Here is a 27318-nt window from a genome sequence, read left to right on the forward strand (position 1 = left end):
TCCTCAGTTTTTATTTTCAGACAATACCCATTTTCTCCTTTGCTACAAACCAGCCAATCTAATGCAGCATTGGTGTTCTTTGTCAATACAGTTTGTGCTGTCTGTATTACTATTGCAAACCTTTTCCTTCTCTTTGTCAAAGGAAGGTAAAATTGTTATTTCTCTTCTCTCTGGCTATGCCAGAGGAGCTGTTACAACTCTAAAAATTGGAGCGCAGGTACAGTTTGGTCCATAAGTGCCCTCTCTGTTACTGGTTTTATGTTGATTTGGGTAAGACCATTCTGTAAATTAACTACTCTTAAGGGCTGGTACTGGCAAACCATCAATGCCAGGGCATAAGAAGTAGTGTGTAAAGGTCAGTCATGGTTTGTCGTCCTGTTGCAGCTGTGTAGTCCAGAGCTTTTCATGCACAACCTTTGAATGTATGCGGAAATGAATGAGGTCTTGAAATTTAAATATATTGAGTGTTTATCTTAGCGCACCTTCTCCTTGAAATCTGCAGGTGCAGTGAATTTAAGAGCCAAGTAGCTTCAGGGTTGAAAAAGAGTGTAGTGAGCTTTCCAGAAAAACAAAGCGGGTTTATTTAAAACACTGATAATCAGTTTAAAATAGCATTGAACAACATGAAAACACATTGATGGCAAAAATTCCAATGTGAATGAACTTAAAAAAATAATGGTTGTTTGCACTCATTTATAATCAATCACTTCTTGATAAAGCATCAGAAGTGTACACTTAGCATTTAGTCTGATTTTTGATTTCATACTCATTAGCCTGTATTTACAACTGTATTTTTTAAACACAGCCTTCCCATAGAAGAGATGGGCTTTTGAGGTATAATCACAGTTATCATGAAGACAGGTTATGCTGTAAAAAGCCCCATTACCTCACTATATCCAAAGGATGCCACAGTGCTGCAGGAGTCAGTGCCTCTATCTGACATTCTCTGGGAATGTTGCTGAAACAGAGTAAGAGGCAGGAGTCCTGTGCTTTGTTCTTTGGAAAAGGTAAAAAATCAAGCATATTTATATGAAACACAATCATAGATTGTGTTCTTGCTCTAGACACGGTCCCCAAACTGGTCATATTAAAGAATGAAGAGTACTCAATTTGTTAAAATTTATCAAAATCAAGCTTTCATTTCATCCTTTATTAATGGAAAACATAAGTGAGATGCTGCATCTTCAAAAGTAAAACAAAAACTTTAAAATTGCATATTAAATGGGCCTCATGATTTTAATGGCACTGACTTTAATCCAGCTCTTTCAGATATTGGTGTAGGTATGATAAATATGACTGGAAGTAAAGGAGAAATATTAGGTTTGAATACTTTAACCCTGAGTGGAGATCAAAGAAAGGAATATACACCTATAATAAATCCATTTCTAGAAGCTTGTTTGCATTACTGAAAACAGGTTCTTAACTCATTATCTAAGGCATCTAAACGAATTTGACAATTTAAAAATACCCCATTACAATTTGTCATTGCTTTATGATTGAGCAGTAGGTATTCATTGGCACTTTGCTTCTTAAAACCTCAAACCGAAATGCGGGTACCTGCTGATTCAAACCAAGAAAAGTCATTAATTCTGCCCTTTCACTCTGCACAGAGTGCTTTGGTGCACTACCAGATAAAAGACAATGGATTGGGCTGCTTACTGCTAACATGCAGCAACCTCACTGCTCATTCATTGTAAGGTGTAAGAAAAGAAGAGAACAGTTCTCTTTTTGCTTCATCAGCATCATTTCTCCTCCTTTCTTCCTCCAAACAAAAACAGAGAGAGCAATAATCAAGTGTGCAAGAATGTTGCAGTGAACAATGCAGAGATCACGGTAAGACTTGCTTTGTTAAGACTTCCAGAAGAAAACTTTATTCGACCTTCAACTGCTGGGTAAACTCTCTCCATTCTCTGGAGGTAGCGGGAAACAACCTCAATATCAGGTTCACCTAAACAAATAAACATATAAAAAAGTGTTCTCTGCAGCAGTCAAGCTCTTAAGAGTTCTTTAAGAACCTGTCTAAAATTGCAGTTTTAGCTCAAGTTTTAAACTGTTTTCTATGGCTTGCAATGCTTAATCAGTACACATTGAGACAGTGTAGGGGTGTGGAGAGTTGTTTCTTATGCACAGAAAATCATCTGTGGTGGTTTGTAGCCAGAATTTTTGGTAGCAACTTGTATTTTACAAAATACAAAAACCAAAAAAGCTTCTCTTTGCATTGTCTATCTTGTTTTGTTTTGTATCTGTTACAATGCTAATTTCCAGTCAGTTTTAGGTAGATGGAGATAGTGCCCTACCTGTTTGGGTAGAGGGCTGTAGACCTGGCAAAGCTATCACTTAGACCTTCTCAAATTTAACTTTACTTTTTTGGAGGAATTTCTAGTCTGTGCACTACTGTGTGCACACAAAGTATAACATGGAGTTTCTGCAGTGGAAGACCCTCTTCAGTAACTGCTGCTAGCAATGTCACAAGCCCCTTCTGATCCAAGCTCTTACAATCCTAAAGTGTAGTCCTCCATCTTAACAATAGTTACAGTTTTACCCTCTTGCTATACTGAAAGACTTTACAAGAACCTTACAAGTTGTTCCCTTTCATTATTCCTAATGATTTATCTCTCTGGGTATTTACTTCTGCATACATGGATATTTACTGAAACTACAGCCTCTCCAAATTTACAAGCTGTAGGCTGAACTTGATTTAAAATACCAGTCCTACCTGTGAGAATCAATTTTAAATTGAAATACCTGCAGAAATAAAAAACTAGTCTATAACAAAGGTCCAAAAGGAAGATTTTGGGGGGGTAAAAGTGTGTTTTTATCATCCAGAAGCAGGACATACAAAATTAAAGTTTGGCAAAATGTAGGTGTGATCTTAGAACGTTGGCTTTGTTTTGTTGTTTTTTTTAACACAGCATTACATTCTTGTAATCTCAACATTTTAGTTTGTCTTTATTGAAGATGGACATGTCAGTTGTACAAATGCTGAATTTCTAACACTTCACATGCAACTTTAGAGGACCTTAACGCAGCATTATAAAACACTTCCTTTTTACCTCTCTGGCATGGTGTCTGTAGCACCTTGCATACTGCTGCCTGCAGGACTCCCGAGAATCCCACTGGTTCTGGATGGGCAGGCTAATTTTGCCTGCAGAGCAGGTCATCATCTTTCCCCTCACCCTGTGTTGCTCACCTGAGCTGCACGTCCTTTAGCAGTAGAGGTGATGATTCTGTCTTTCCGAATACTTGTATACAGTGGAAATTCAAGGTCTAAAGAACCTTTCTCTTTGATTCATTGTTCACTAATGAGTACAAGTGCACAGGCAGTACAAGGCAGTACGTGTAAGATGTAGTCTCCATGGTGCATTTTTTGCTTCTTTTGTGGTTTATCATGATCTTAGAAGTGCTCTTTGAGCACTGCTGTATTGGTAAGGCTTAGTTTCACTTTGAACCTTGTGACTTAACTGAAAAAGTTGAAAAAGTTAAAAAATTTCTGGCTACAACCAAAACCAGAGCTGTCAGATTAGAAGCAAATTTAATCCAGTAAAGGCAAGAAGTCTGAGACTAATACTATAGAAAGATCTTTTAACTTTTGGGAATTGTTTGTCTGCTACTCTGTTAGTGCCCATACTGACCTTTACTGCATTCCACTTACCTTTACTGTATCCCATATTTTTGTCTTTCAGCATATGATAGCCATCTCCTCCAAATAACATATAGGATGGAAGAGTCACATTGTATATTTCATCCATCTGGAGTGGGATGTAGGATGGGACTCTGCAGGCTGTGCAAAGCACTTCTAAGCTAACAACTCTGCTTCCTGGGGCTCTGGAAAGATCATAGACCACATGGATGCCTACAAAAATACACATTGGGATGTCACTTTTTGCAATGCCTATTGAACATATAGGGCTAGAAGCAGCACCCTCCCTCATCTTTAGCTGATTCTTTGCATTAGTTTCTGTGACTGAGAGGTTGTATTGCTCTGAATTACACCAGTTAATGCCCTATTTCTTTGCACACTTCTCAACTTTTATACAAGAAAATTCAAGAGAATAAGAATTGCTGAAGCACTGTCTCACCTCAGTTACTTATCTGTTCTCATCACTACTCCACAGAAGGAAATTACTAGTCATGGGATTAGGATACTGCAAGATAAAAATACCTTCCCTTATTTCTGTAGTCACATGCTTTCTCATTCCCCTGGCTCATTGGCTGAAATTACTTTTTGTAAAGCCAGCCAGCCAGCCTAACTTGGTGGCTGTTATGGGTAATGGGTACTGTACTGAAAATAGAAAGCCAGGCCAGGGCTTTACTTTGCGGTTTCTACTTGCTGTAGGAGAAGCAACATTTCTAGTTGTGAGCCTTCCTTGATCAAAGTTTGGGGAGAGCCAGGCTCCCAGATCAGCATTGCCAAGAATCTGCAGATCAGGAAGCCACTAAAGCTCATCCAAAGCACAGAGGCTCTTCCAACCCTGGCTCTCTTCCTGCTCTGGATCTTCTGTCCTGAACCTTTCCAGAGCTACTGATTTTCCTCTCTTTCTGTATGGAGGCAGCAAGCAAAACTTGCTCCTGCTTTACCTTAGTGGTATCTAAAAATGTGGTAACTTACTGGTGAGAGTGCCAGACATGGGTTGTGTCTGTGGCACATGAGGGTTCTGGATCACATGGTGGGGGTATTGCCCCCATTACTGGGCTGTGGGGGGGGAGAGGCATGGAGGGGGCAATGTATTGGCCCCTGCCCTTCAAGTTTAGCTTTTCTGCTATATAAACAATAAAATCTACACTGCATCACAGAGAGACCAGGAATAAATATGACTATAGCCTGGTACACATCTGGGTAAACATACAGAGAGCTGCAATTCAAGAAATAAGTAGGTTTTTAATATTAACTGGTCATTCATAAAATATTTAGTAATTCACTGGAGCAATTCCATAGCCACTTGGACAAACTCTGAAACTGTCAGCAATCATTAGAGAATTGCACAAAATTATTTTGGTAAACTGACATTTGGCAATAACCGGCACAGCCATCCAGTCTGGGGTTTCAGGTAGGCTGCCAGTGAAGAACTAAAAACTGGAGTTTGTTCTAGCTATTTCTGTGTTAAAGCTACACTAAGTTATATCTTCCTCTAGTTAACTGAAGTGTTAAACTGATGTCATTAAGGGTTCGGGAACCAGCTTGGGAACACTGTCTCTGCTGAAGGGAACAGAGGTGGCCTGTGTGCTGCAGTGTCTCAATTAAACATACACAGGATAAACAGTGTTAGCTGGCCAGCATGTACAAGACACAGAGCTAAGATATATGGCCAGCTTGACTTCCATTCTTAAAAGGAGGCTCCCAGCTGTAATAAACAAGGCTAACAGGAGGGATAGCCGGTTTGGAAAACCAGAAGAGAAAAGAAGAAAACGTACCTCCAACCTGCAGCAGCTCTCCACTTCCTCTTCCGTATCTATGCACACTGTGCTCAAAAGCTTCTTTCAGAGTGGAGCCTTTCACCCTTACCATATCAAAACGACCTCCAAATGGCAAAACAGACAGCAAATCTTCCACAGTAATGCTACCTGGGGGAAGGAGACTTTGTTTACTTCTTGCTTGTTTGTTTATTTGTTTACAGAATTATTTTAGAATTGTTTAACAGTAAGTTTTTGACAAGGAACGTGGCAAATGCAATTTAAGAAAATGAGGGCAGGTAGAGGTGAGAATCATATATATCATATCCCAATCAAAGAGCCTGCATCTTTTATCATCCAGTAAGTATCAAGACCAATAAATCAGAGTTTGATGTGAGTGCATGTTTTGCTATTCAAACAATACTACTAAAAGGGATGACAAACTACCAACCGAAGATGAAGAAACACAGCTTTTCCTACTAGGTCAGGCATTTTTTTCCAATTGATTGAGATTTACTGAAGTAGTCCTACAGAAAGATTTAGCTAAACTGAAAAAGCCTTTGTTTTCAGGTTTCATTTATGTGGTATCAGGAAAATAAAGAGTGTTAAAACCTTTGCATTCAGAAAAACCCAGAATTTACTTACTCTACAGCGGACTACAGAAGGCTCCCAGCAACCATACTGGATGGCCCTGTACAATAGGAGGTCTGTCTTTATTCCAAGATAGCAAAGAGAGAGGGAAATTATGAAAAGCATTGTGTACAAACAATGCTAGAGACTTCTATCAATGTCAGCCTGAGTGCAGTTGTGCTCTAATGATGTACAACCATTTGAGAAAGTTTGAAAACACTTCCAAATGCTGTGCTAATCCCATGGAACAAGGCCATAAGTAAAACTGTGTTCAGGCTGGCATAACTTGATTCCTTCTACTGATAAAGTTGCCATTCATCTTGTAATTTTACGTACCATTAGTGCTCTGTTCATCAATGGGTGACCGTATCCCACCTCCATTCAGGATGCACATTGAAACATGATTCCATGATTTTTTATCTGGACGCCCAACATTTTCATAAAGCTACCAAAGAAAAATGTATGAACTGATTTTATCTTCACTTATTCTAAGCTCTGGAAATTTACACCAAATAAAATCTGAGACTGAAAAGAGATAGACAGGTTTTATATCTTTGACATTAACTTCAGCACCATTGTAAAACAGTTAAGTATTTTGCTTTTTACAACTCTCCTCTAGTCTGTGTGTCTATATCATGGCCAGGGCAGGACAGCTGAACAAAGGAAAAGTGATTTTTTTGATTCCAATGACTGTAATAAAGACAAATGATTTAAGCGTATTTGGAGAATTGAGAAGGGAAGAGGACCTTAAATATTAGTGTACATTAAAAACACGTAGGAGAAGCATAAATTAATCTAGTTCTCATATGTTGCAGGGAATTAAGTTTTTCGGCTTCTCTATGGTCAGCTTTTAACATTTGGAATGGTCTTGGCACGTAGAACAATGGAGAAACAGGAAACAGGCATAGTAAATCAGAAAGTCTCTGCACAGCAATGTCTCCAATGGTGGCAAGGCTCTGGCGAAATACAAGAACAGGATAATATTTGCTTGTGACATCCTAAGTAGTAAAGAAAGTGGAGACTAGGTATTCATGCAGCTACATAAGGATGATAAGCCTACGGTGTTAATTCTCAGATATAACTGAGTAGAACAGGAAAAGGCTGAGAAAATAGATTAGGATAATGGAAGGGATTCACTGGTTTCCATACAGCGGTGACTATAGTCATGACTCTTCAGTCTCACAGAGAGAGAAATACAGGAAGCACATGACAGAAGCCTATACAATGAAGAAGACATGGAGGATGAATCGTAATCTGTGTGTTTTCTTGTTTCAAGAATGATTAAAAAACTAAGAAAGATTTGGCGAGGGTAATGAGGATGGTCAAAGACACGGAAAATCTTCTGAATACAGAATGATGAACGTAGGCTTGGACAGTCTGACCTGGTAAAGAGATAACAGAAGGAAATATTTGAGAAGCCTATAAAGTCAGGAGTGATGTGAGGGTGGACAGAGACCAAGTGTTCCAGTGCAAGGACCACTTGACCTCCAGCAGTTATCCAGCCAGTGGGAAGCAGCAGGCTGCACACCGACAAGACCAAGGTCCCTGCAGGATGTGCAGGTCAGTGGTGGAACACCCTGCTGCCAGCTGTTGTGAAGGCTGAAGGAAGGCAAAGGGAGATGAGGCAAATTCAGGGAAGAGAAGTTACGATTGAGCTAGTAAATATCAAGAGAGCCCTTCTGGCTTGGGGAATCCCTGAGCTGCAAGCTGGTGGGAGACACAAGCAGATCTGAGTACAGCAACTCCACAGGTTTGTCCAGGAGTATGCTCTTCTCCCACCATCCTCACTCAGTCACTCTTGGAGAAAAAACATTGGGATGGATAATCCCGTCATTTTTTGCAGGTGGGTCACTTCTCTGCTGCACCCCTACGCAAAGTGTTTGTAATCTCTGGCTTGCAGGTGTGTAAATGCTTTGTGCCTTCAGCTTAGTCATTAAAGATATTCCCTGACGCCAGATCCATGCTAATGTTTATAACTCATAATCAAAGAATGGATTGCAACTTCCCAGCCCTGAGCAGAGGCAATTTAAAAGAAGAGCTTACACAGTGCTGTTACAAATTTCACAGCCTTTTCACATTTGAGTTCCTTTAAAGTCCTTTGTAAAATGCCTGGACCTATCAACCTTTTATTCTGAGATTTTGGGCTAATGTTGGAGATGCATCATTGAACTAAATGGACCTCTGTTTTGATCTAGAACAAGCATTCAATCAGCCTTCTACAATTCTCAATCGCTCAATTTCTCAGGACAACTCTAAATATTAGAGGTCATGGAACAGGAGGGTCTGTTTTTCACCTTCATACCCCTGAACACATGTCAGCAGACAGGAAAGCAAGTGTAGAACTTGCCTTGGTAAGGCAAAGGACGTGAAGAGACATCAATGTATCTATCAAGAGACATCTAACGCACCCTGATGACTGCAGGTGGTTCTCTAGAGACATGGATTTAACTAAAGTAGAATTTGGCGCCCCCTAAGAAAAAATGTATGGCAAGAAATTCTACAGACTTCTGTAAGATTACAGAGTTAATTTCTTTAAGCTGGAAAAAGGCCAAGACATTTGTTCACATTTTTTCAAATAAAAATATTTTAAAGTCTAGCAGAAAGAAAAAGCAAGGTGCTGCAATTCTAGTAGAACTGCATGCAGACTTCCCAAATATTAATCTGATTTGGAAATTAGCCCTTGAACTAAGAAATATTTGAAGGATTACAATAAAAGCAATCACAAGGACTGTATAAATAGCTTTGGGGACATATCTAAATGAAAACTCATGATTATTAATTGACCCTTGACTTTGTGGCAATACTGCAGGACATTTATGGCAAAGCTCATTTTCTGGAAAATTTCACACTAGTGAATGTTTTTCCCTGAAACACCCAAAGGAAATGGTGCTGATGCAGGGCAGCAAAGCAATCAAAACCATGTAGTTTAAAAACTGGAAGTGACTTCTCGTAAAGAGACTTTCTGGTGTTCTGGGACTGTTGAAGTCCAGCGGTACCTGGCAGAATGCCGCAGGGGCTGGTGGCTCCTTCTGGGCTGGGATGTTCTGTGCCTGGCTGTGTGTATGGCCTTTCCCCGCACTTTGCTTCAGCAGGCAACTTTTGGGCTTCTCAGGGGGACAATTCATATCAGCAACTTGGCAGAAAACTACTCAGATTTTTAATCTGTGCTTGTGCGTTAAAGTGGCAGCAGAGCCCAGTGAGTAATGAAAGGGACAGAGGGTAAGTGCCATGAACAGGGGCCCAGAGTGGGGCAGGACTGGGGCAGGGGAGCTGAGCTCTCCTTTTTGAGGAATGGGGTCTTAGATCAGAATGCTATGTCTCTTAAAACTGCAGCCTCAGAGCCAGCTGTTAACAAGCTGTTCTCTATGTGAGGCTACACACAAAGAATAAACTGCTCCTTACTTTATACAGCAAGATTCATTATAGCCTTGCTTCTGCCAGGTCTTTCTAGGGTTGTGCTAGATGTTACAGTATTGAAAAGCAGCACAGAGCCCATGTGCCTATAGTTTGGAGGCTGGGAGCATTTCATCTGATAGCTCTGGATTAACCCCTTAATTGCTACCTGTGGTTCAAATATCTTACCACAGCATCACAAAGCAAATTTCCCATGTTACATTCCTGGAAACGGCATGCTTGGCTTGTACCATTCAGGTAAACACTAGTTTTTCCAATCTCTTTAGAATAATTCCCCAGGTTTTCTCTCCATTTTTCCACTTCTTCTTTAATGTGCTCATCTATAAGGTAGAACAAGTGTAAAATAACCATCACAAATCTCACTTCAGTGAATACAAACTTTAGAAAAAAAAACGAACAAACCTGTTCATGATTCTAAAATGTTACACTTTCCCTAAAGGATTCTCAATCAAATGACATCTATATTCACTTCAAACAATGCCTGTAAAGGGAGAAGGCAGGATGGGACAATCAAGTGAACAAGCTAGTCCTGTGCCACAGCAAGGTTATCTCCTCTGTAACACTTTCAAATACTTTTGCCCAGTCCTGTTCTAACCTCTGACTGATGGGGTTTCTAGTACCTACCTTGACCAGTGAGAGAATTTTTAATATACAAGTGAGGTTGGTCTTTATTTGACATCATATTTTTTTCCCTGTTTGTAACTTCCTCCCTTTAACATTGTGCTAAAAGGAAAACTAGTTCCAACATCAATGTCAAGGAATAAACCCTTTATAGAAATAAATTCTCTATGCATATCTGTCTGTCAGGTGCAAATTTAATTATTTCAGGAAAAAAACAAGGATACTTGTATATACGGACAGATATCACAACTATTTTATATTGGCTATTAGTTTTAATCAATTTGCTTACATGTGTCAGCAAGAGCATCATTTATAAAATAAGAGCACTGATGTATCTGAATTTTTACTTTTACTGACATCAGAGAGAGAATGTAGACTCTTTACATCATCTCATTACATTAATAGCTTTCTGAGAATAACACAGTAAATATCTATGAATAGATAATTTTTAAAGGATTTATTTTACAAATACTCAAGTAGAACCTAGAAACTCTTATAAAAGCTCAGAACTTCATACAGCAAACACTGGAGAAAAAACAAAGACTAGAGAACCAGCCCCACATAATTACAGAGCTGACAAAGAAACAGGTAGCAGAGCTCAGACAGAGTTACAAACAAAAAGCGACAAAGAGGCTCTCCTCCACCCAGTACTTTGAATGTTTCAGAGCTGAAACACTGAACACACTTAGCACTGAAAACAAGAAGTCATGGGTTTGTATATTATATTTGCACATCGGCAGAGTATTCCAAGTTTTTTCTGGAACATTTCCACTTTCCCATATTGCACTAAACTCTGTTTTGAAGAACTCAGCCCCTGGCAAAACAGTGTAAATTAATCGTCATAATCTTTTAAATCATAATCACAGGACTAGCCAAAACGGGTTCTACAAAATGGTAAGGTAGTGTATCACCTGAAATCCTACAAGAGGACTTTCCGGGATTTTAAATAAATAAAAACACACCCTGAATACGTGCATATTCAACTGTAACACAGGCTGAACCCCACACAGAAGAGAACAGCAAGCTCAGGAAGAAAGCTGAATTCTTCTTTGACATTGTATTTAACATAACAAGACTTGAATTGTAGCAGAGTGCTGCAGGCAAATTCAAATGTCTAGTCCACAAACCTTCAGGGATACTGCTGTCCAGCAAAATGGGGTTCCCAACTGCTTCAACTACATTTCCTTTCTTGTCAAATGTAACATTTAAGTAACCGAGATATTTTCCATAAGCGTAAGCTTGTACAACTGGCACCTTCCTCCCATCATCTGAGTCAACCATGAATGGATATGGGCCAGCTGGCACTTCAGTAGAGGGTGGGGTGCCTGCATGGAACAAGCATGTAAAGTGAATGTTCAGCTTATGGGACCTTCAAGGAATTATTAGAATGACATTTCAAATGTTTCTCAGCCTTAAAAAAAACAGATAGGATATTAGGCAGAAATGACAATGAATGCATTGGATGACAAGCACACATTTGATTGTTCAGTTATTTCATAAGAGACAATTTTGTTTTCAGGACATGAACTCGAATAACTGCCACAGTGTTTTTCAAGTTAAGTGTGACATCATGTCACAGTAGTAACAAAGGAACTTTTCATTCCAACCACTGCAATCTAAAACTCTCAGTAATACAAACATACCAGCCTCTGGGTGAAAAGTTTATTGAGCCTTCACACTACTTTATTCTGCATCAGATAGAAAATGAGAATCTTAGTAAAACATACATCGGACTTGATACAAAAAAGCCTGAACTATTTTTATGGTTAATATGCAGTCAGAATGCCTACAAGCAGTTGCATGAATTTGTGCATACAGCCAACTGATTTTTTTTTCACTAGACCGAACAGCCTACAAAATTTCAGACAGGATGCAAACCGTCCACAAAAACAAACTTCATTAGCATTAGAGTTCCATGGTCATGGTTTTAAAACTCTTATCAACCTGCAAAGTCTGAAAGGTGATTAGATGTAGGACTTGGAAACTGGTGGATTAAAGCAAGGCATTATCTCAGCTCAATTGGCATAGGTTACCACAGGATTTAAAAATGATACAGTGGGGAGAAGAGGCAAAGAAAGCTAGAACTACACAGCACAGCTCTTGTCTCAAGGGTACCAGCCTTCTCCCTTCTACCTTCTCTGAGTGGTATCTCTCCCTGCTGTTATTCCTGTCAGTATTTCTACCCCACTATCAGGGAAGAACCAAGGTTGGGCAGCTGCATGGCAGTCCCCACTACAGAGTCCTCTCAAAGCCTGTTGCTTCTTCCTGTCCTAAAGCTGGTGGCATTTCCCATCCATTTGCTGGTGAGAGCTGGGGTGCCAGTGAGGTGGCAGCATGGGGGAGCAGGTGTAGAAAATGTGGATCCAGAGGAAAGCAGTGTCCTTACTTCCACTGCTCACAGAACAACTTGTTTCCTTCGATTTACAGTAATTTATGTAATATGAAATCCTAAGATAAGCAGCATGACAAATGTTCCTTCAAGAACTCCAATATGATTCATATTTTGCTCTAATCCCTCCTTGTCTCCAGGGAGAATGGCTGTAATAAACTGCAAGTTGAACCAAACTTACCACAGAACTAGTTTTCCTGCTTTCAGCCTGGACAACAGAGCGGTGGAACCACTTAATTATTCATTTATTTTGGGAAGAATTTAAGAAAACCTGTAGCTAATGAGAACTCTACAGACTTTATGCATGCAAATATGCCTTTGGGGTTTTTGGAACTGAAAAAGGAATTGGTTTGGATCTCTCACCATTCTGTAGCCATCTAATGAGCAAAGCATTAGAAAGAGAAAGTTATTCTTTCTGGTCATCATTTTAGTTTACATCAGCTCTGCGTGGTTAAGCGCTTGTCCAGAGCCTTACTCATTTCTTGCTTTCTGAAATACTTTCTGATACTGATACTTCCTTGCAGGATTAATTACCACTATGACATTATTCCATTGTAAGATAGATATATCTCTTCTGAAATGCAAAGAGACCTTTCAGTGCCTCTTATCCCTGAAGAACACAGCACTAGAATCCATGCACCCATTTCAGTCAAAGTGTGAGGTGCTGTTTCATTACAAATGCACAAACTCATGCTGGGTAATAGAAGAACCTGTAACACTTTTCTATCTTCTTACCCTGCTTTAGCCAACACACTGCATTTTCAGAGCATCCATTCTGATCAAAACCAGAAATTAAACTGCTCCAACCCAAAACTACCATTACTGTTTGAACAAGTTCTACAAACCCAGTGTTGGCACACCCGAACAAGTCAAGACAACATTTGCCATATAATCTGAGGATAAACCAGAGATTGGCCAATGTCTTACAGACAGGACTAGTCCAACATTAAGCCCTTACGTTAAGATATCTCTGTGGATGTAATAAATTGGCATGGGCAGTACGTCTGTACACCTCCATGACAGACATTCAGATGACCAGCTGGTACATCTCCACTTAGACTAAGCTGAAACACTCTCCTAAACTCTACTGCCAGTTATTGATTACACCTCTTGATTTAAATGACAGCTTATAGGCTTAATATACACAAATATAGAGACACTTCAATTTAAGTGTTTTACTCTGCAGGGAAGTCACCTTCACAGGCACATCTATTCCACTGTGAATGTTGGCTGATGGCTTTGACTCAGCAGGGAATGGTTCACAAATGCACTCATGATGCTCCTGAATGGAGCATGTGCCTCACAGCACTTAGAATAAAAATTATATGCAGATCACTTTCTATCAAAAATCATATTTTGACAAAAAAAAATATATATATTTGGTGTATCTCCCCCAGACATTAATTCCTTTTTATTTTTCTTACCTTATTAATTTCTTACCAGTATTAATAAAAAAAGTAAGACAGTCTTGCTTTATCAAAATAGTAGAGCCCTCGGAAAAGGGACCAGAACTCACTCCCAGCTGAGCTCTTTAACCCAAAGGCTCCAGAGTCTCATGCTGTGTGCTCTCTCTGGCCTTGTGAATCTTGGACAGCTTCAAAAAGGGGGGGGGGATGTTACAGCTTGACCTAGTCCAGTCTGACAGCAGGGTACTCTCTGGGATGACAAGAGATGTGCATCATATCTAGACAGGATATGATCTCAGATAACTCCTGGAGCACTTCAGATCACAATTCCAAGTTGTGACAAGTGCCACCTCTTTGGACCACACCCACTATGGCTACTACTATGAGGCATAAACTCTCAACAGGCATTGACCAACAATTCCACTGTGTAAATCCACAATGAATGCACACTTCAAATATGGCATGTATCCTTGGTTTTCCCATCTCAAGAATAGTTTGGTAAAATTGCAGACTGCACACAGATGGTCTCTGTAGGATGTGCAAGTCAGTGGCGGAATGCCCTGCTACAGGCTGTTGCGAAAGTTGAATGTAGTTAGGAGGAGATGGGGCAAGTTCAGGAAAGAAAAGTTTCAGTGGAGCTAGTAAATATTAAGACACCACTTCTGTCTTAGGGAGTCCTTAAGATGCAAGCTGGTGGGAAGTGGGGGCAGATCTGAATAAAGTGCCTCCACAGCCTTGTCCAGTCCCCTCACCCTTCCCCCTTGGTCACACTTAGAGACAAGATATTATAATGGTCGGTCCTGTTGTTTGTTCCCGTTTGGCCACTTCTCTGCTGCACCCCCATGCAAAGTGTTTGTGACCTCTTACTTGTAGGTAGGTGTGTAAATGCTTTGTGCCTTCAGCTTAGTCATCAAGATTATTCCCTGAGGTCAAACTAGAGAGGTATTCTGATCTGCTTAATGTATAACTGTGGCATGCAATTGTTTCTTTTTAACAAGTGGGATAACAAAAGGTGAGAGCCCAGATGAGACAAAAAAGGCATGAGAAGCAGAGAGGAGATGAATAGGGAGAGGAGAGGATAATGGACAGTTGTAGTGGTTTGTAGGGGGCTCCTGCCCCCTCTCCTCGTGGCTTCAGAACGTGGCCATTTCTCCTTCCAACAACTACAACATCCTTCTTTTCCGGTCTGGCCTGATATTTTTAAATTTTGCAGGAGCGCTGATTGGATCAACCCCAAGGGACACCACCCCCTCGGGGGTTACCATTTTTTTAACTCCAGGGGGGAAAAAAACCACCTTTTTTTCCCCACCACAACAGTGCAAACCTTTTAAGTTCCTAGGGTACATGGTGCTATCCTCTGGGAAATTTTTCTGAAAATTACAGAAAGTTCCCATTATAGTCTCAATCAGTTATTGAAGTTTCAGCTAAATTTAATGAACTTAAAAAACTGAAGCAAACAGAACAACAAAACAGCCATTCTTTTACTTGTGTCCTTACACACTGGCACCGGGAACGCAGCAGTGCTGGGGAAGTTGCTGATTACAGGTTTCACCTAAAGTAGCATTACTGCAGGAGAAATCAGATCAGCAATGTTTATCTCTAGAATGACATCTACCTCTAGAGAAAAAAAGAACAAGTTCAGAGATTAAAAGAGGGACTGAAATGCACAGAGGAAACGTGGGAAAAGTGTTTTAATGGCAGGGTAATGGAGACCTATGAATATAGAATCAGATTCTAGACAAAACTGATGTTGGTACCATTTTGGAAACCTTTTAAGATTGATTTTTCAGGTTAAGTCACATACAAGTTTAAAAATAGACATCTTATTTAATCCATTATAGGTGTGAGCTTGAAACAGGTACAGTATGTTTAGCATTAATTTATCAGTGTTACTACCTTTGCTCCTGTGTCACACTTTGTATAGTTCACTTTGAACATCCACAGCATTAAGGAACCTTTCAGTGAGTTATGGTACTTTGTGTGCACAGACTGTTTTGAATAGGTTTCTTCCAAGGAAGTTATGGATATGTACCAGCTATGAATCTGGCTGGCTGCAGCCAGCAATAAACAATATTGGTGAAAGAGTTTAAAGAGAAACTGTTTCAGCTTTGCTTTAGAAGCAACATTTTAGTAAGAAGTAAAATACCTGTGTAAAGAAACGTGTTTGTATGTCCTCCAATCACAACATCCACTCCTTTCACTTTCTGGGCAATATTTTTGTCCACGGTAAAACCAGAATGTCCTAGTGCAATTATTTTGTTCACTCCCATAGCAGTAAGTTTATTCACTTGCATTTGCAATGCTTCAATTTCATCTTCAAAGATTATATCATCCCCTAAAAAAAAATAAATTATAAAGTACCTCAATTACTAGTTAAAAAAAGTAGTCAATATCAAATAATAGTTTGTATAATTCATGGAACTTTGAATGTCAGTGACTTTCAAATGTCCTTAGTTGGTTCAAACTCCTCATCTGATGTTCTTGAGTCTTTCAGGAGCACCTGTGTGCTTAGACTAACACAACATTCCTGCCCCAAGCTGTATGTACTTGCCTAGACTAAATAAGTTGTAACCCCATGAAAAATTCAGTGACACCAAATATAGGATCAAAAATTAAATGGCTTTTATTATTTGAGTAGAAAAAGGAAACTATGTCAGTGTTTGCACATAAACATTGTATTCTATTATAAAACTTTTTTTCTTCCCAAACTGCATTTCTTTGAGATCTTCTATCTTCTCCCAAGTTAAATCTCTCTTTCTTTTTACCCCACGCTCATTTTGTTCTTTCCCTTATCCCCTCTCCCTGAGGCTTTAAACAGCAGCTTCTTCAAAGTTCTCCACTAAACGCTGAATTGCCTTTTTATACAAATTATCTCGCCTAATGTGAACCACTGTCAGTAATACCAATACAGCACAGCACATAATCTGAAATACCATCCTCAAATGAGAACAAAAAGAACAGAAAGTCTGGAAAGGAGAGACCTTTTCTGGACCACAATGTCGGGATACTCTCAATCTTTCTGCAAGGCTTCTGTGCATGCTGAAATTATTCTAACATGACAAACAGTTACACGAGCACTAGATGAGCAGGTGCTTTTATCCTGGGCACAGTGTTTTGGGTTGCACAAAAAGACTTCCCATGTAAGAAGCTAATTTCTTTGACAAACTTTTAAGAACAGTCAACCAACTGTAAACTTAAACTTTCCGCTGAAGACAACTGAGTAACATTTCTACCAATTTCTCCTCTACCTAATTCCTCTCCTTCCTGCAGAATTTTTTGATCAAACCATTTGAAATATGCCTTTAAAGTCAAAAGATTTTCATAACAAAGGGAGAAGTGAAACAAATTCGCAATCCACTGCAAAATGTCTCAGGAAATGAGGAGGAAGCTGCTACAATGGAAGAGATAAAAGAGGGTTACATAAATTGGTTCACCACCACACCCATTGAATAGTTCTGTTACTGCCAGAGGGAATATCTGTACTGCACATTGCAGAGTGAATTGTGCGGTGCATCCCCACATTTTCTTCCTGTGGACCTCTTCTTAGAATTAAAGAATCATAAGTTAATTGAGGTTGGAAAGGACCTCCTGGGGCCATGTAGTCCAAAACCCACTCAAAACATGAACTCAAAGCCAGATGAGGATGCTCAGGGTCTCATTCAAGCAAGCTGAAATTCCACAATCTCTCTGGGCAACCTGTTTAATGGCTTAACTGCGCTTACCATGACAAATTTTTTCGTTATGTCCCACCATAATTTCCTGTGGTATTACTCGAGCCCATTGTTTCTTGTCCTTTCTATTCCCCTCTGTGAAGAGTCTGTCCCTGTCTTCTCTATAAACCCCCTCATGCCAGTGGAAGACTGCATTTGGTTCTCACCTAGCCCTCCTTCTCCTGCCTGAAGGACACCCCCTGGCTTCAGCCCCGGTTTGTACATCCTTGTGTTTGACAGAAGTTGGGCCTGATGTAGAGCTACCAGCACAAAGGGAAGTCCAAGAAATGCTGTCTGAGCGTAGGCTCTTCACATGCTCATCTCACTGCCGCGGACCAGCTGCGATTACCATGTGTTTCATGGTGTGGGGACCAGTTCTGTAAGGAGAGCTGAGCTCTCCAAATGAAGAGCAAGAGCGAGCCACTGACTAGCTGTGCTAGCACGCAGTTGCCTGCAGGCTAACTTCTCCCATGGCATGTAACCAGGTGGTCCATGATAACCAAACTCTCCCCATCAGCACCAGCTCTGTTATCCCTCTATGCCACTGCAGCCTACAAATGCACCATACACTGAGGACATATTGTCATTAATTTTCAACCCACAGAGTCATAGATCATTTAGGTTGGAAAATGCCTCTAGGATCATCAGGTCCAACTGTTAACCCAGCACTGCCAAGTCCACCATTAAGCCGCGTCCCTTAGTGCCACATCTACATGACTTTTAAATACCTCCAGGGACGATGACTCCACCACCCCTGGGCAGTCTGTTGCAATGCTTGACAACCCTCTCCATGAAGAAAGTTTTTCCTAATAATCCAGTGCACACCTTCCCTGGTGCAACTTGAGGCCATTTCCTCTTGTCCTGTCACTTGTTATTTAGGAGAAGAGACTGTTTCCCATCTTGCTACACCCTCCTTTCAGGTAGTTGTAGAGAAAGGATGTCAAAACAAACCAACCTACTTTCATAATGAGGGGAAAAACAAGGCCTCTCCCATGCCAATAAGCCTGTCTCTCTCCCAGGACTATTATGGCAGGACACAGGCAGACACCAGAGCTGCAGTGGGTCACCCCACTGCCAAACCACCCTCCCACCAATCGTCTGCTGTCCACCTTGCCCTCAAAAAGGGAATTCTGCTTGGGGCTGCAGGGGCTCCTTGCATTCCCTCTCTGTGACTTAGCCATAGCATTTCACATAGCTTTGTATTCCAATCATCTCAGCACTTAATGTAACTGGATGAAATGGGCGAGCAGGTTCAGAAGTTATACAGTGGGAGACTGTAAGAGTAATTACACAGTTCTCAATTCTCTAAGAAAGCAATATACTGTTTAACAGTCATCTGTGCATTTTTCAAAACAATCTGAATTGAAATAACTAACTTATTTAAGAGTTAGTTATTGCTCATGTCAATATTCCACTTCTCTTTCAAGGTATTAAATTGATGTTACATCCTCTTCTCTTTTTAGATGAGGTAGAGTTTCAGAAAAAGCACCCAAACTGTGCTACAAATGAACAAAGAAAAAGAACTGGCTGCATGTTAAAAATATTACGCAAGATAACTAGAATAAAGTGGAATAAATGGAATTCAAAACTCAGTTTTTGAAAACTCTGCCAAGTTGATAGTTTTAGTAAATATTTTGCTGTCCTTAGGGTAACAGAGTAAGCAGCTCTTGGTTTCAACCTTTTACAAGAAGACGGTGGACAAAACATCATTGCAGAACTAAAGGAAGTGAGCTGCTATCATCAAATACCAGAAAGATGGTCTTGGGATTATCAGTGCAGAGCAAAGACATATACAGCTCTGTCTATGTGCCAAGTTATGCACAACTCTTGCAGGACATGGAAAAACTGGCTGGGCATTCAGCTGAGATAGCTATATGTAGCAAAACAGAGAACTTCAGATAAACTGCCAATTGGCTGTAATCTATAAATGTGTTTCCCATCCCTATGGTTTCCAAATGTAACATTAACACTACCTTAAGCAGAGACTAATTGTTCCTTCCCAATAGAAAAACTGAGATCTAAGGACTTCATACTCTGTTCAAGTCTTCTGATAAGTGTTTTCATCAGACTACGAAAAGCGCAACTTGCAATTTCATAGTTGTGTGAAAGTTATCAAGATTTAACAATAGAAGAAATCACAGTCACAAAATACTTCCATGGAAAGTGATAATGTAAGAATTCACATGTTTCAGCATTTTCAAGCTTCCTGTTTGCCTTGAGAATGCCCTAGAGAGTGTACAGCATGCCAAAGTAGACAAAGGCTGAGAAAACTGAATCATCTGGAAGAAGTGCGTAGAGATAAGCGAGGTGCTGAATTTAAAATTCACAACGTCTCTTATTAATTGAATTAAGGAACTAGGTTGATAATTATTTAGCCACTGACCCACCTCTGACATGATTTTATCAATCTGAAGGATTGCTAGGTCATGGGTGATATATAGTCACTGAGTTACATTAACATATCCTGAATTCACCTTCTCAGAGCTTCCAAAATGTTCCTCCACACACTGAGAAGGCAAAGCAGAAGATTATAAAAACTCTGATCACTATAACTGTTGCTGTTAGAATTTGCTCTGCTTGTTGCTCAGTTACACAGTGGGATATACTTAGCTTAGGGATGTTTCAGCTCCATCTATGGACCTAACAATCCTTCCCTTTTAACACTGCTTTTTTCTATCTATGATCTCCATTACAATATCTCAGCATACTGAGGCATTGGATATGATGTCTAAATGTTATTGGAAACATCTTCAAATGCTTCACAGAATCACTCCAACACCTTCTGGATTTTCATGTAGTATATTTACTTGCAAGAAAGTTAATTTGATGATATCACCACACCAACAGAGTTGCTCGGAAGAAGGGCGGCAATACATTTTATTAATCCCTGATGAAGGACTATATTGGCTGCCTGTTATTCAAACTTAGTGTGGTGTCAGATGATATCTACCCTCATGCCCTCAAGTGCAGGTGAAATTCTATTGCCTACACAAAATACAGATCAATTTTCTTTTTTTATCAGGGGAAAAAAAAGTAGGAACACAAAACCATATTGCTGCAAAATAGAAGAGAGATAAAGAATTCTATTCAGATCTCAGACATTCCACTTCTCGACAGTTTAAACATACAACACTGGAACTAAAAAGCATAGAAGGAACAGTTTTATATTTTAATATTTCCTCAAAGTATTGAACATTCCTTTTGTAAGGAAAACCATGCACTATTTCTGTATTATTAAGACATGGAAAGAGAAAGAATAATATGAAGTCCCTTTTTGCTGTGAAAATGTTTTAAACCAGTGCTTAGGGCATCCATACTGCAAAACTCGGGGAAGAAAGTCTGTTTTTGTCAGAGGGGGCTGAGCTTTGAGCAGGCAGTGACTCATATCTCCTACAGCTGAATTAAATGTGTTTTTCATTCCAGTAGATAGTTTTATTTTCCAAAAAAAACTCCAAAACAAACCCAACCAAAACCCTCAACAAACCAAAACCCCTGAAATGTTGGAAAAAATAGTTAGAAATTGAGAAGTCTTTTTCCTCATCAATTCTAATTTTACTCATGAATGAAGCAATTGTGGTAAAAGCTGAATGGGTGTTCCTTCTGTAGTCTAATTTCTGCAAATATTTTGAGAGTCTAAAAACATCTTGGGAAACTTTTGCTTCAAAAACACATATGAAGCTCTCCTTGTTTTTAATAGGGCTTGAGCATGGAGGTATCCAAGAGCAAAATTTCAACACAGAGAGAAATGTCGCATTTCATGCTAGAGACAAGTTGTATTCATGTCTTAACTTTTGTTTAAATGGATAAATAACAACAAAATATCATAGAATATAACTTTAAAAACCCAAAAAACAATAAAACCCCTAAAGGCCCCACAGCTCTCTTGCAATCTCATTGACCTTCTTTTACTCTTAGATATAATCCAGGTCTATATGAAAATGGCTTTTAACGTTAACAAGCTTTCTTAAGGTTAAAAATCAGGTAAAGTTGCATAATACAAGTAAATACTGATAAAACAACAAAATTCTCACTTTTCAGCTGAAAACATTCATCTTTGGATTCAAAAAAGTGGGCAAGTAACAAAACAGTAACAAAGGATTTAAACATATACTAAAGGAAACATACCTGGCTGTGAAAGAAAAGAAGTTTCCTGTGTAGTGTAGCCAACAATTCCTACTGATTCTGAGTCAAAATGAACTATTTTAAAAGGATGAACATATTTCATCATTTCATTCCCTAATGGAGTTTTCCCTTTAATATTTCCACTCAGGACTGTAAAATTAGCATTTTTAAGAAGAGGATCCAATAATCCACTCACACCTTCATCGAACTCATGGTTACCCAAAGCCTGAAAAAAGCAAGAAGAAAGCATGAGACTCTACCCCAAATATTCAGTCTAAATAGTCTCATAAATTGTATACAAGGTATATTTGACAAAACAAAGTCTATTTCTAGGGAAGAAAACTCTAACTTGTCTAAACCAGCACAGTCCTGTTTCTCATGAACACAGAAATGCTATTTTTTTTTTTAGATTTAGGTTTTTGCTTTGAAGACTCTCTTACATCAATACAGATATAAAAGTCAAAATCTAAAACCTATCTGTTTGTAACAATGTACCAGATTAAAACCCACTAGTTTTTCATCCTGTAGATGCAAGAAAGAGGATTAACAATAACCACAAAGGAAAACATGTATTTTGTGTATGGAAAATACATTGTTTAAATGCTGAAGGAGATGTTAAATGTCAATTACACTATTTTGTTAACTTTAAGTAAAAATGCATTTTAAGAGTTTTGTGCTCGGACTACAGTTTTTAAAACACATTTATTATGCATTTAGTAAAGGTTCTTCTGTTCATTAACATGGAACAAGAAAATACCACTTCAATATCATCAATATCATTACCTACTGGAAGCTCTAACATTTATCAGTTAGGAAGAAATCCACAGTGGGTGTGTGTGCACACAGGCAGGTGCATACGTAGCACTGTGAAGTGCCAAGACTGTCACAGAAAACGAGCAGTCCAGTTTATTTCTTAGCAAGGTGGTACCAGCCAGATGAGAATATTTAGTTGTTCCAGGTTGGTTAAGCAGATGAAAAGGGACTTATCTTGAGGGAAATTTCTCCTAGCTGCCCCTTTTTCATGCTCAGCCTAAATTGCCACATGCCTGTGCCCGCAAGTTTGGTGATAAGCCAGCAAAACCTCCCTTTTGCAGAAGCACAATATACTCAAGGACTTTGTAGCATATTTAGGTGTTAGTGAAGGAAAAGATGAAAAGATATCTCTACAGAAACATGATAGCAGTGTAACTTGGTACACAATAACTTCATACAAGTTTTCAGGTGGCAAAGTATGTAAAAGCTGTTAAAGCCAATGTGCCAACTCTTCCAGGCAAAAATGTGCTCAGAATTTCACTCTGAGATTAAGTTGGGAAAGTCGCATTCATCATCTAAGGCTTGTATACCGTTCTGTTCTACTTAGGTAAACAACCTCTGCGTGCTTGCTCCAACTTTTATTCATCAAGTGGGTATATTAAGCCTGATCACGTTCCAATCCAACTAGGACCCTGAGGAAACTACAGGCAAGGAAGCTCAGTATTTCGATCAACTGATTGTCTCTCCCAAAAGAAAGACACTGCCAAAGACTCCCGACCCCTTTTATCCTCACAAGCAGGCAGTTGATGGCCCTGTGGAAAAAAATCAGTATCAGCAGTAACTTGCATTGGAAATCAACTGCTCCTGCTGACAGCTAATGAGAACACTACTCACCCCCCAGGGAAAGAGCCAAATTGTTGGCATACTGCTGTAGCACTTTTCCAGAAGAACCAAGAACTATCTTTAAGAAAATCCTGACTTGGGAAGACACAATGCTCTCCAACTACATTCCATTTCTAACTGTATTCTAATTGCAATCTAATTTGCTGTAAAAAACACAAATTAGGAAAAAGAAAAAAGAATGACACTCGTTTTAATGCTCTCTGGATGTTCTGAAAAGATATCCATGGACAGGTAGAGCATATCAAAATGGTAACAAGCTATTTCCTTTTGGCTGATGCACATGCCTTCTGCTCCTCCTAAATATACAATTAAACCCCAACCAAAAAGATTGCAAATTAATTAAGAAATTGAATTAGATATAACTGCCACTAGGAAAAAAAACAAACCCCAACCAACTTACGAAGCCTTGTTTCTCCTGGCTTTGTATCTTGCATTTGGATTATTTCATGTCCATTAGGATACAAGCTTTGATCCAAAGTTTTCCTATGGTGTAGGTGGTTATAAAGTCTCTTGTTCATGAGAAATCACTGGTGGCTAATAACACAATTTTATTTTTGATGCAACTCCTCCTTTGGGGAGGAGGTTGTGGATCATTTTGGGTTCCTTTACTCTACCTAACTATCCTTACACCCTTACACAGCTTCTTGGATTCTGTACCTGTGCAATATCCCTTCACCAGATCTGAATTCGTTGGCCAATGTAAGTGTAAGTCACAAGGGGGACTAAAGAGAAATATTCAGGAACACAGCATGTGATTATATAATCCTCCTTTTCACAAGAAGCAAACCTCAAAATATTTCTAAATCAGGATACAAATTAACAGAAGGACGAAACTTAAAAGTAAAGCTAGAAGACTTCCATCATCCCTCTAGTTACTGCCTTTGAGGTATTTAAATTGGATTTTAGTCTTAATTACACCAGAAAACAAGGCTAGTGCCAAGAAACATTTTGGAGGGCAATAACTGGCTAAACAGGAGAAAACAGTCTGGAGGTGATAACAGGCATAAATGAAAAAAAGGCAAAATTAAAAAAGGAAATTTGACCTGTTTGTGGAGCAAACCTCTAACACTTCCAGGCTGTCATAAATCCTCCTATGGCTCCTGCCTGCATCCTGTAGCAACTTTTACGATTCATGCTCCCTCCTTCATCCTGTTTGTAATTCTACTCCTGTATCTCACTTCCAAATACTTTTGTAATCCCCACCCCTTCTGTTAGGGATGTGACTTACCAAATTTTGCTTAAAGAAACACTAGCTCACCCTTCTGCAGCGTGGCTCTTACCTTGCTCCCTGTGCCCCCTCAGCCACCATGGTCTGCAGACAGAAGAATCAAAACAGATGCTGCAGCACTGCTCAACACTTAGCATCTGTCCTCAGGCTCTTTGGTAGCAGAGAAAGGTGCTAAAGTTTCTATAGCTTATGACAGAATTTATCCTGTCCCCTTCTATTCAAATTATAATAAGCAGCACCTCCACAGAGAACAAGTGGCTGACTACTTCACCCAAGGCATTAGCATCCAGCACAAGCCTCTGGCTATCTAGTATGTTGTGGGTTTACTTTTAAAGCTTAATCTGACGAAAAAGCTCACGGTCCTAAACCAGATGCATCCTACATAATGTGTTTCCAAAACTGAACACTATTTCAACACTGCTGATTTTGCCTGAAAGAATTTCTTCTTTTGATATGATCAGGAACTGTACAGGCTCGCAGGCTGCCCATGAACCAGTTAAACCAGCACACACAAGGCTGAGAAATGACAGACAGCAGAAAGGTTTGAGAAGAAATGTAGGAAAAAGCACCTTGAGCTATTTCTACACTGCAGAACCATAAAGTGCTCCCCAGCTCTTGGTGAGGATGAGTCCTAAATGCACATAGTCCTCCCCATCACCATTGGGAGGGAAAACCCTGTTAATGTTAGACTTACAATTAAAAACCCGTTCGTTAGGCCATGTGAACAGGGAGCAGTACCCTTCACAGACCTGTCTGTCTGGTATGAAGTATGTTTGGCCTAGGAAAGTGCACTGGGGCATGCCTTTCCCTTCCACAGCTGTTCTGAGGCAGAAAGAAGAAACAGGTGAAGTCATTTTTACCTGGGAAAGGAAAGTGCAGTCCTTTCCATAGAAAGCAAAAAAAGGTGAAGACAGAGAATCTGATATGCCCAGAAGCTTTTCCCCACAAACTCTCAATTGGAATGAAATAAACATGCAGTCACTCTCAAACATAACTTTAATCTCTCACCTCCTCTCTGGGGTTGTACGCAAGCAAAATAAGCTACTGCCCTGAGACAAAAGATTTAAGGGCATGGAGTGACACCCTCCAATCTCACCCTCAAATTTTACCTTTCTCTCAGCACTTGGACCAGAGTAAAGATACAGGACTGGCACAGTCTCAGAGAGCTCCATCACTGATGCCCTGTTACAGTCTCTGAGGCACTTGCACACAACCTCTTACACCCTGTCATGACCACAGCTCTGGTGGGACTGGACACCACCAGGATGGGATTGATGAAAACTAAAAATCCTCACCCTTTGAAACAGCACTGCCAATGTGTGCCATCTGTCCCTCCCCAAAGGACAGAAGCCGGACAGGCTGCGAGCCTCAGGCAGGGTTAACCCCTCCACCGCAGATCAGACTCCTCACCTGGCTTTTTCTGGGGTCATTCCTGCGTTTTGTCAGCCCCTCTCCAACAGAGCCTGTCCAGCCCCCTGCCTGTCCCAAGCCCCTGCCTCTCCCAAGAGACAACACTCTGCGTAGCCTTGTCATCACCTCCCGGTTTGTGGCTGCCCGTGAGGCTTCTAGCTCACTACTTAATTCGGCCGGGAGCCCATCACCTAGCTCATCACTTCCCTTCTTCTCGCTTATCTCCCCGATGCCTTTGGCCACGATTTAAGCATGACCTACAGAATTTTCTGATGCAGCGTTACGCGTTCAAAGAGGCGGCAATGCAAAAAACCGGCAGCGGGCGAGGAAAGGCAGGAACAGACCCAGCACCCAAGGGGAAGGAGGGAGCAACCCCCCCCCTCACCGCACCACTCACCGTCCCCCGGCCCGCTTTACCATGGCATCGTAGCGCAGGAGGTTCATGAAGTGGACCGCCTCCCGGCCCTTGAAGCGGGAGAACCACACCGTGCCCTGGTACTGGTCCCCGGCGTCCAGAAGCAGCACGTTGGGGTGCGCGGCCCGCTCCGCCGCCACCCTCGCCGCTCTCCGCGCCACGCCGCCGAAGCATCCCGGGGCATCCCCCGCACAGCGCCGCGGCCCCGCGCCCTGCGCCTCCACCCGCCCGTGCACGTCGTTGGTGTGCAACAGGGTCAGTCGCAGCTCCGCCGCCGCGCACAGCCCCGCCGTGCACAGCCACAGCCACAGGGACAGCCACAGCGTGTCCGCACGCCCCGCCATGATGCGAGGGCTGCGCGCCGCTCCGCAGGACCGGAGAGGGGGCGGCCGCGGCGGGAAAGGAGGGACGGGGCGCGCCGCTTTTTCGAGGCGGGGAGCAGGCGAGCCGCCGCGGGCACCGCGCAGCCTGCGCGCCGCCCCGGGGAGCCGCCGGCCCTGACCCGCTCGCGGCCGAGCGCTGCCCGCCCGTCGGGCGCGGCAGCCGCAGGTGCTCCGCATCTGCTGGGCGTGTGCGAGGGCTTGGGGCGGCTGCCCGGGGTTGCCGGCTGTGTTCCGCCCGTCCTCAGGGCTCTCCGGGCCCCAGGCAGTGTCCTGCGCCCGCTCACGTTCCGGCCCCCGCTGTCCCGTCTGCACCACCGATGTCCTTCACCCGAAGACAGCTGCTGTCGGGCTGGAGACGGGCTTTCAGCCGGCTGCTGGAGGTCAAATGGGATGAAAATCCAGCTAGCAGCAAAAGGACAAACTCCAGTGCTCACAGGAAGCCTTGGTGAATGTTTAGTACACTGAAAGGAGTTTCCAAGCCTTCGCATGGAAATGTTTGCCTCTCTTCTCCTCTTTCTCCAACGATGCTTAAAATAAAGACTG

The 27318-nt window shown here is 41.0% G+C and overlaps 1 protein-coding gene across 3 annotated transcripts; it reads right to left on the reverse strand.

Annotated features, from left to right (window-relative positions):
* Positions 1–1113: 1113 nt before the first annotated feature.
* On the reverse strand, positions 1114–26894 carry NT5E (5'-nucleotidase ecto). Of its 3 annotated transcripts, none has more exons than XM_027695971.1 (9): positions 26395–26889; positions 21687–21909; positions 15998–16186; positions 11184–11381; positions 9604–9755; positions 6358–6466; positions 5413–5562; positions 3653–3853; positions 1114–1948 (listed from the first exon to the last, which is right to left on the reverse strand). In XM_027695971.1, exons 1-9 carry the CDS (start codon positions 26734–26736, stop codon positions 1791–1793), a joined length of 1722 nt encoding a protein of 573 aa, XP_027551772.1. In that variant the 5' UTR covers positions 26737–26889; the 3' UTR covers positions 1114–1790. The 3 variants fall into 3 exon arrangements, with proteins under 3 accessions (XP_027551772.1, XP_027551780.1, XP_027551788.1); XM_027695979.1 differs by having other exon boundaries at positions 26375–26589; XM_027695987.1 differs by lacking the exon at positions 11184–11381 and having other exon boundaries at positions 26395–26894.
* Between the last annotated feature and the right edge of the window lie 424 nt (positions 26895–27318).

This window comes from Neopelma chrysocephalum, unplaced genomic scaffold (assembly GCF_003984885.1).
Source record: "Neopelma chrysocephalum unplaced genomic scaffold, ASM398488v2 Primary Assembly neopelma1_23b, whole genome shotgun sequence".
Classification (NCBI taxonomy): Eukaryota; Metazoa; Chordata; class Aves; order Passeriformes; family Pipridae; genus Neopelma; species Neopelma chrysocephalum.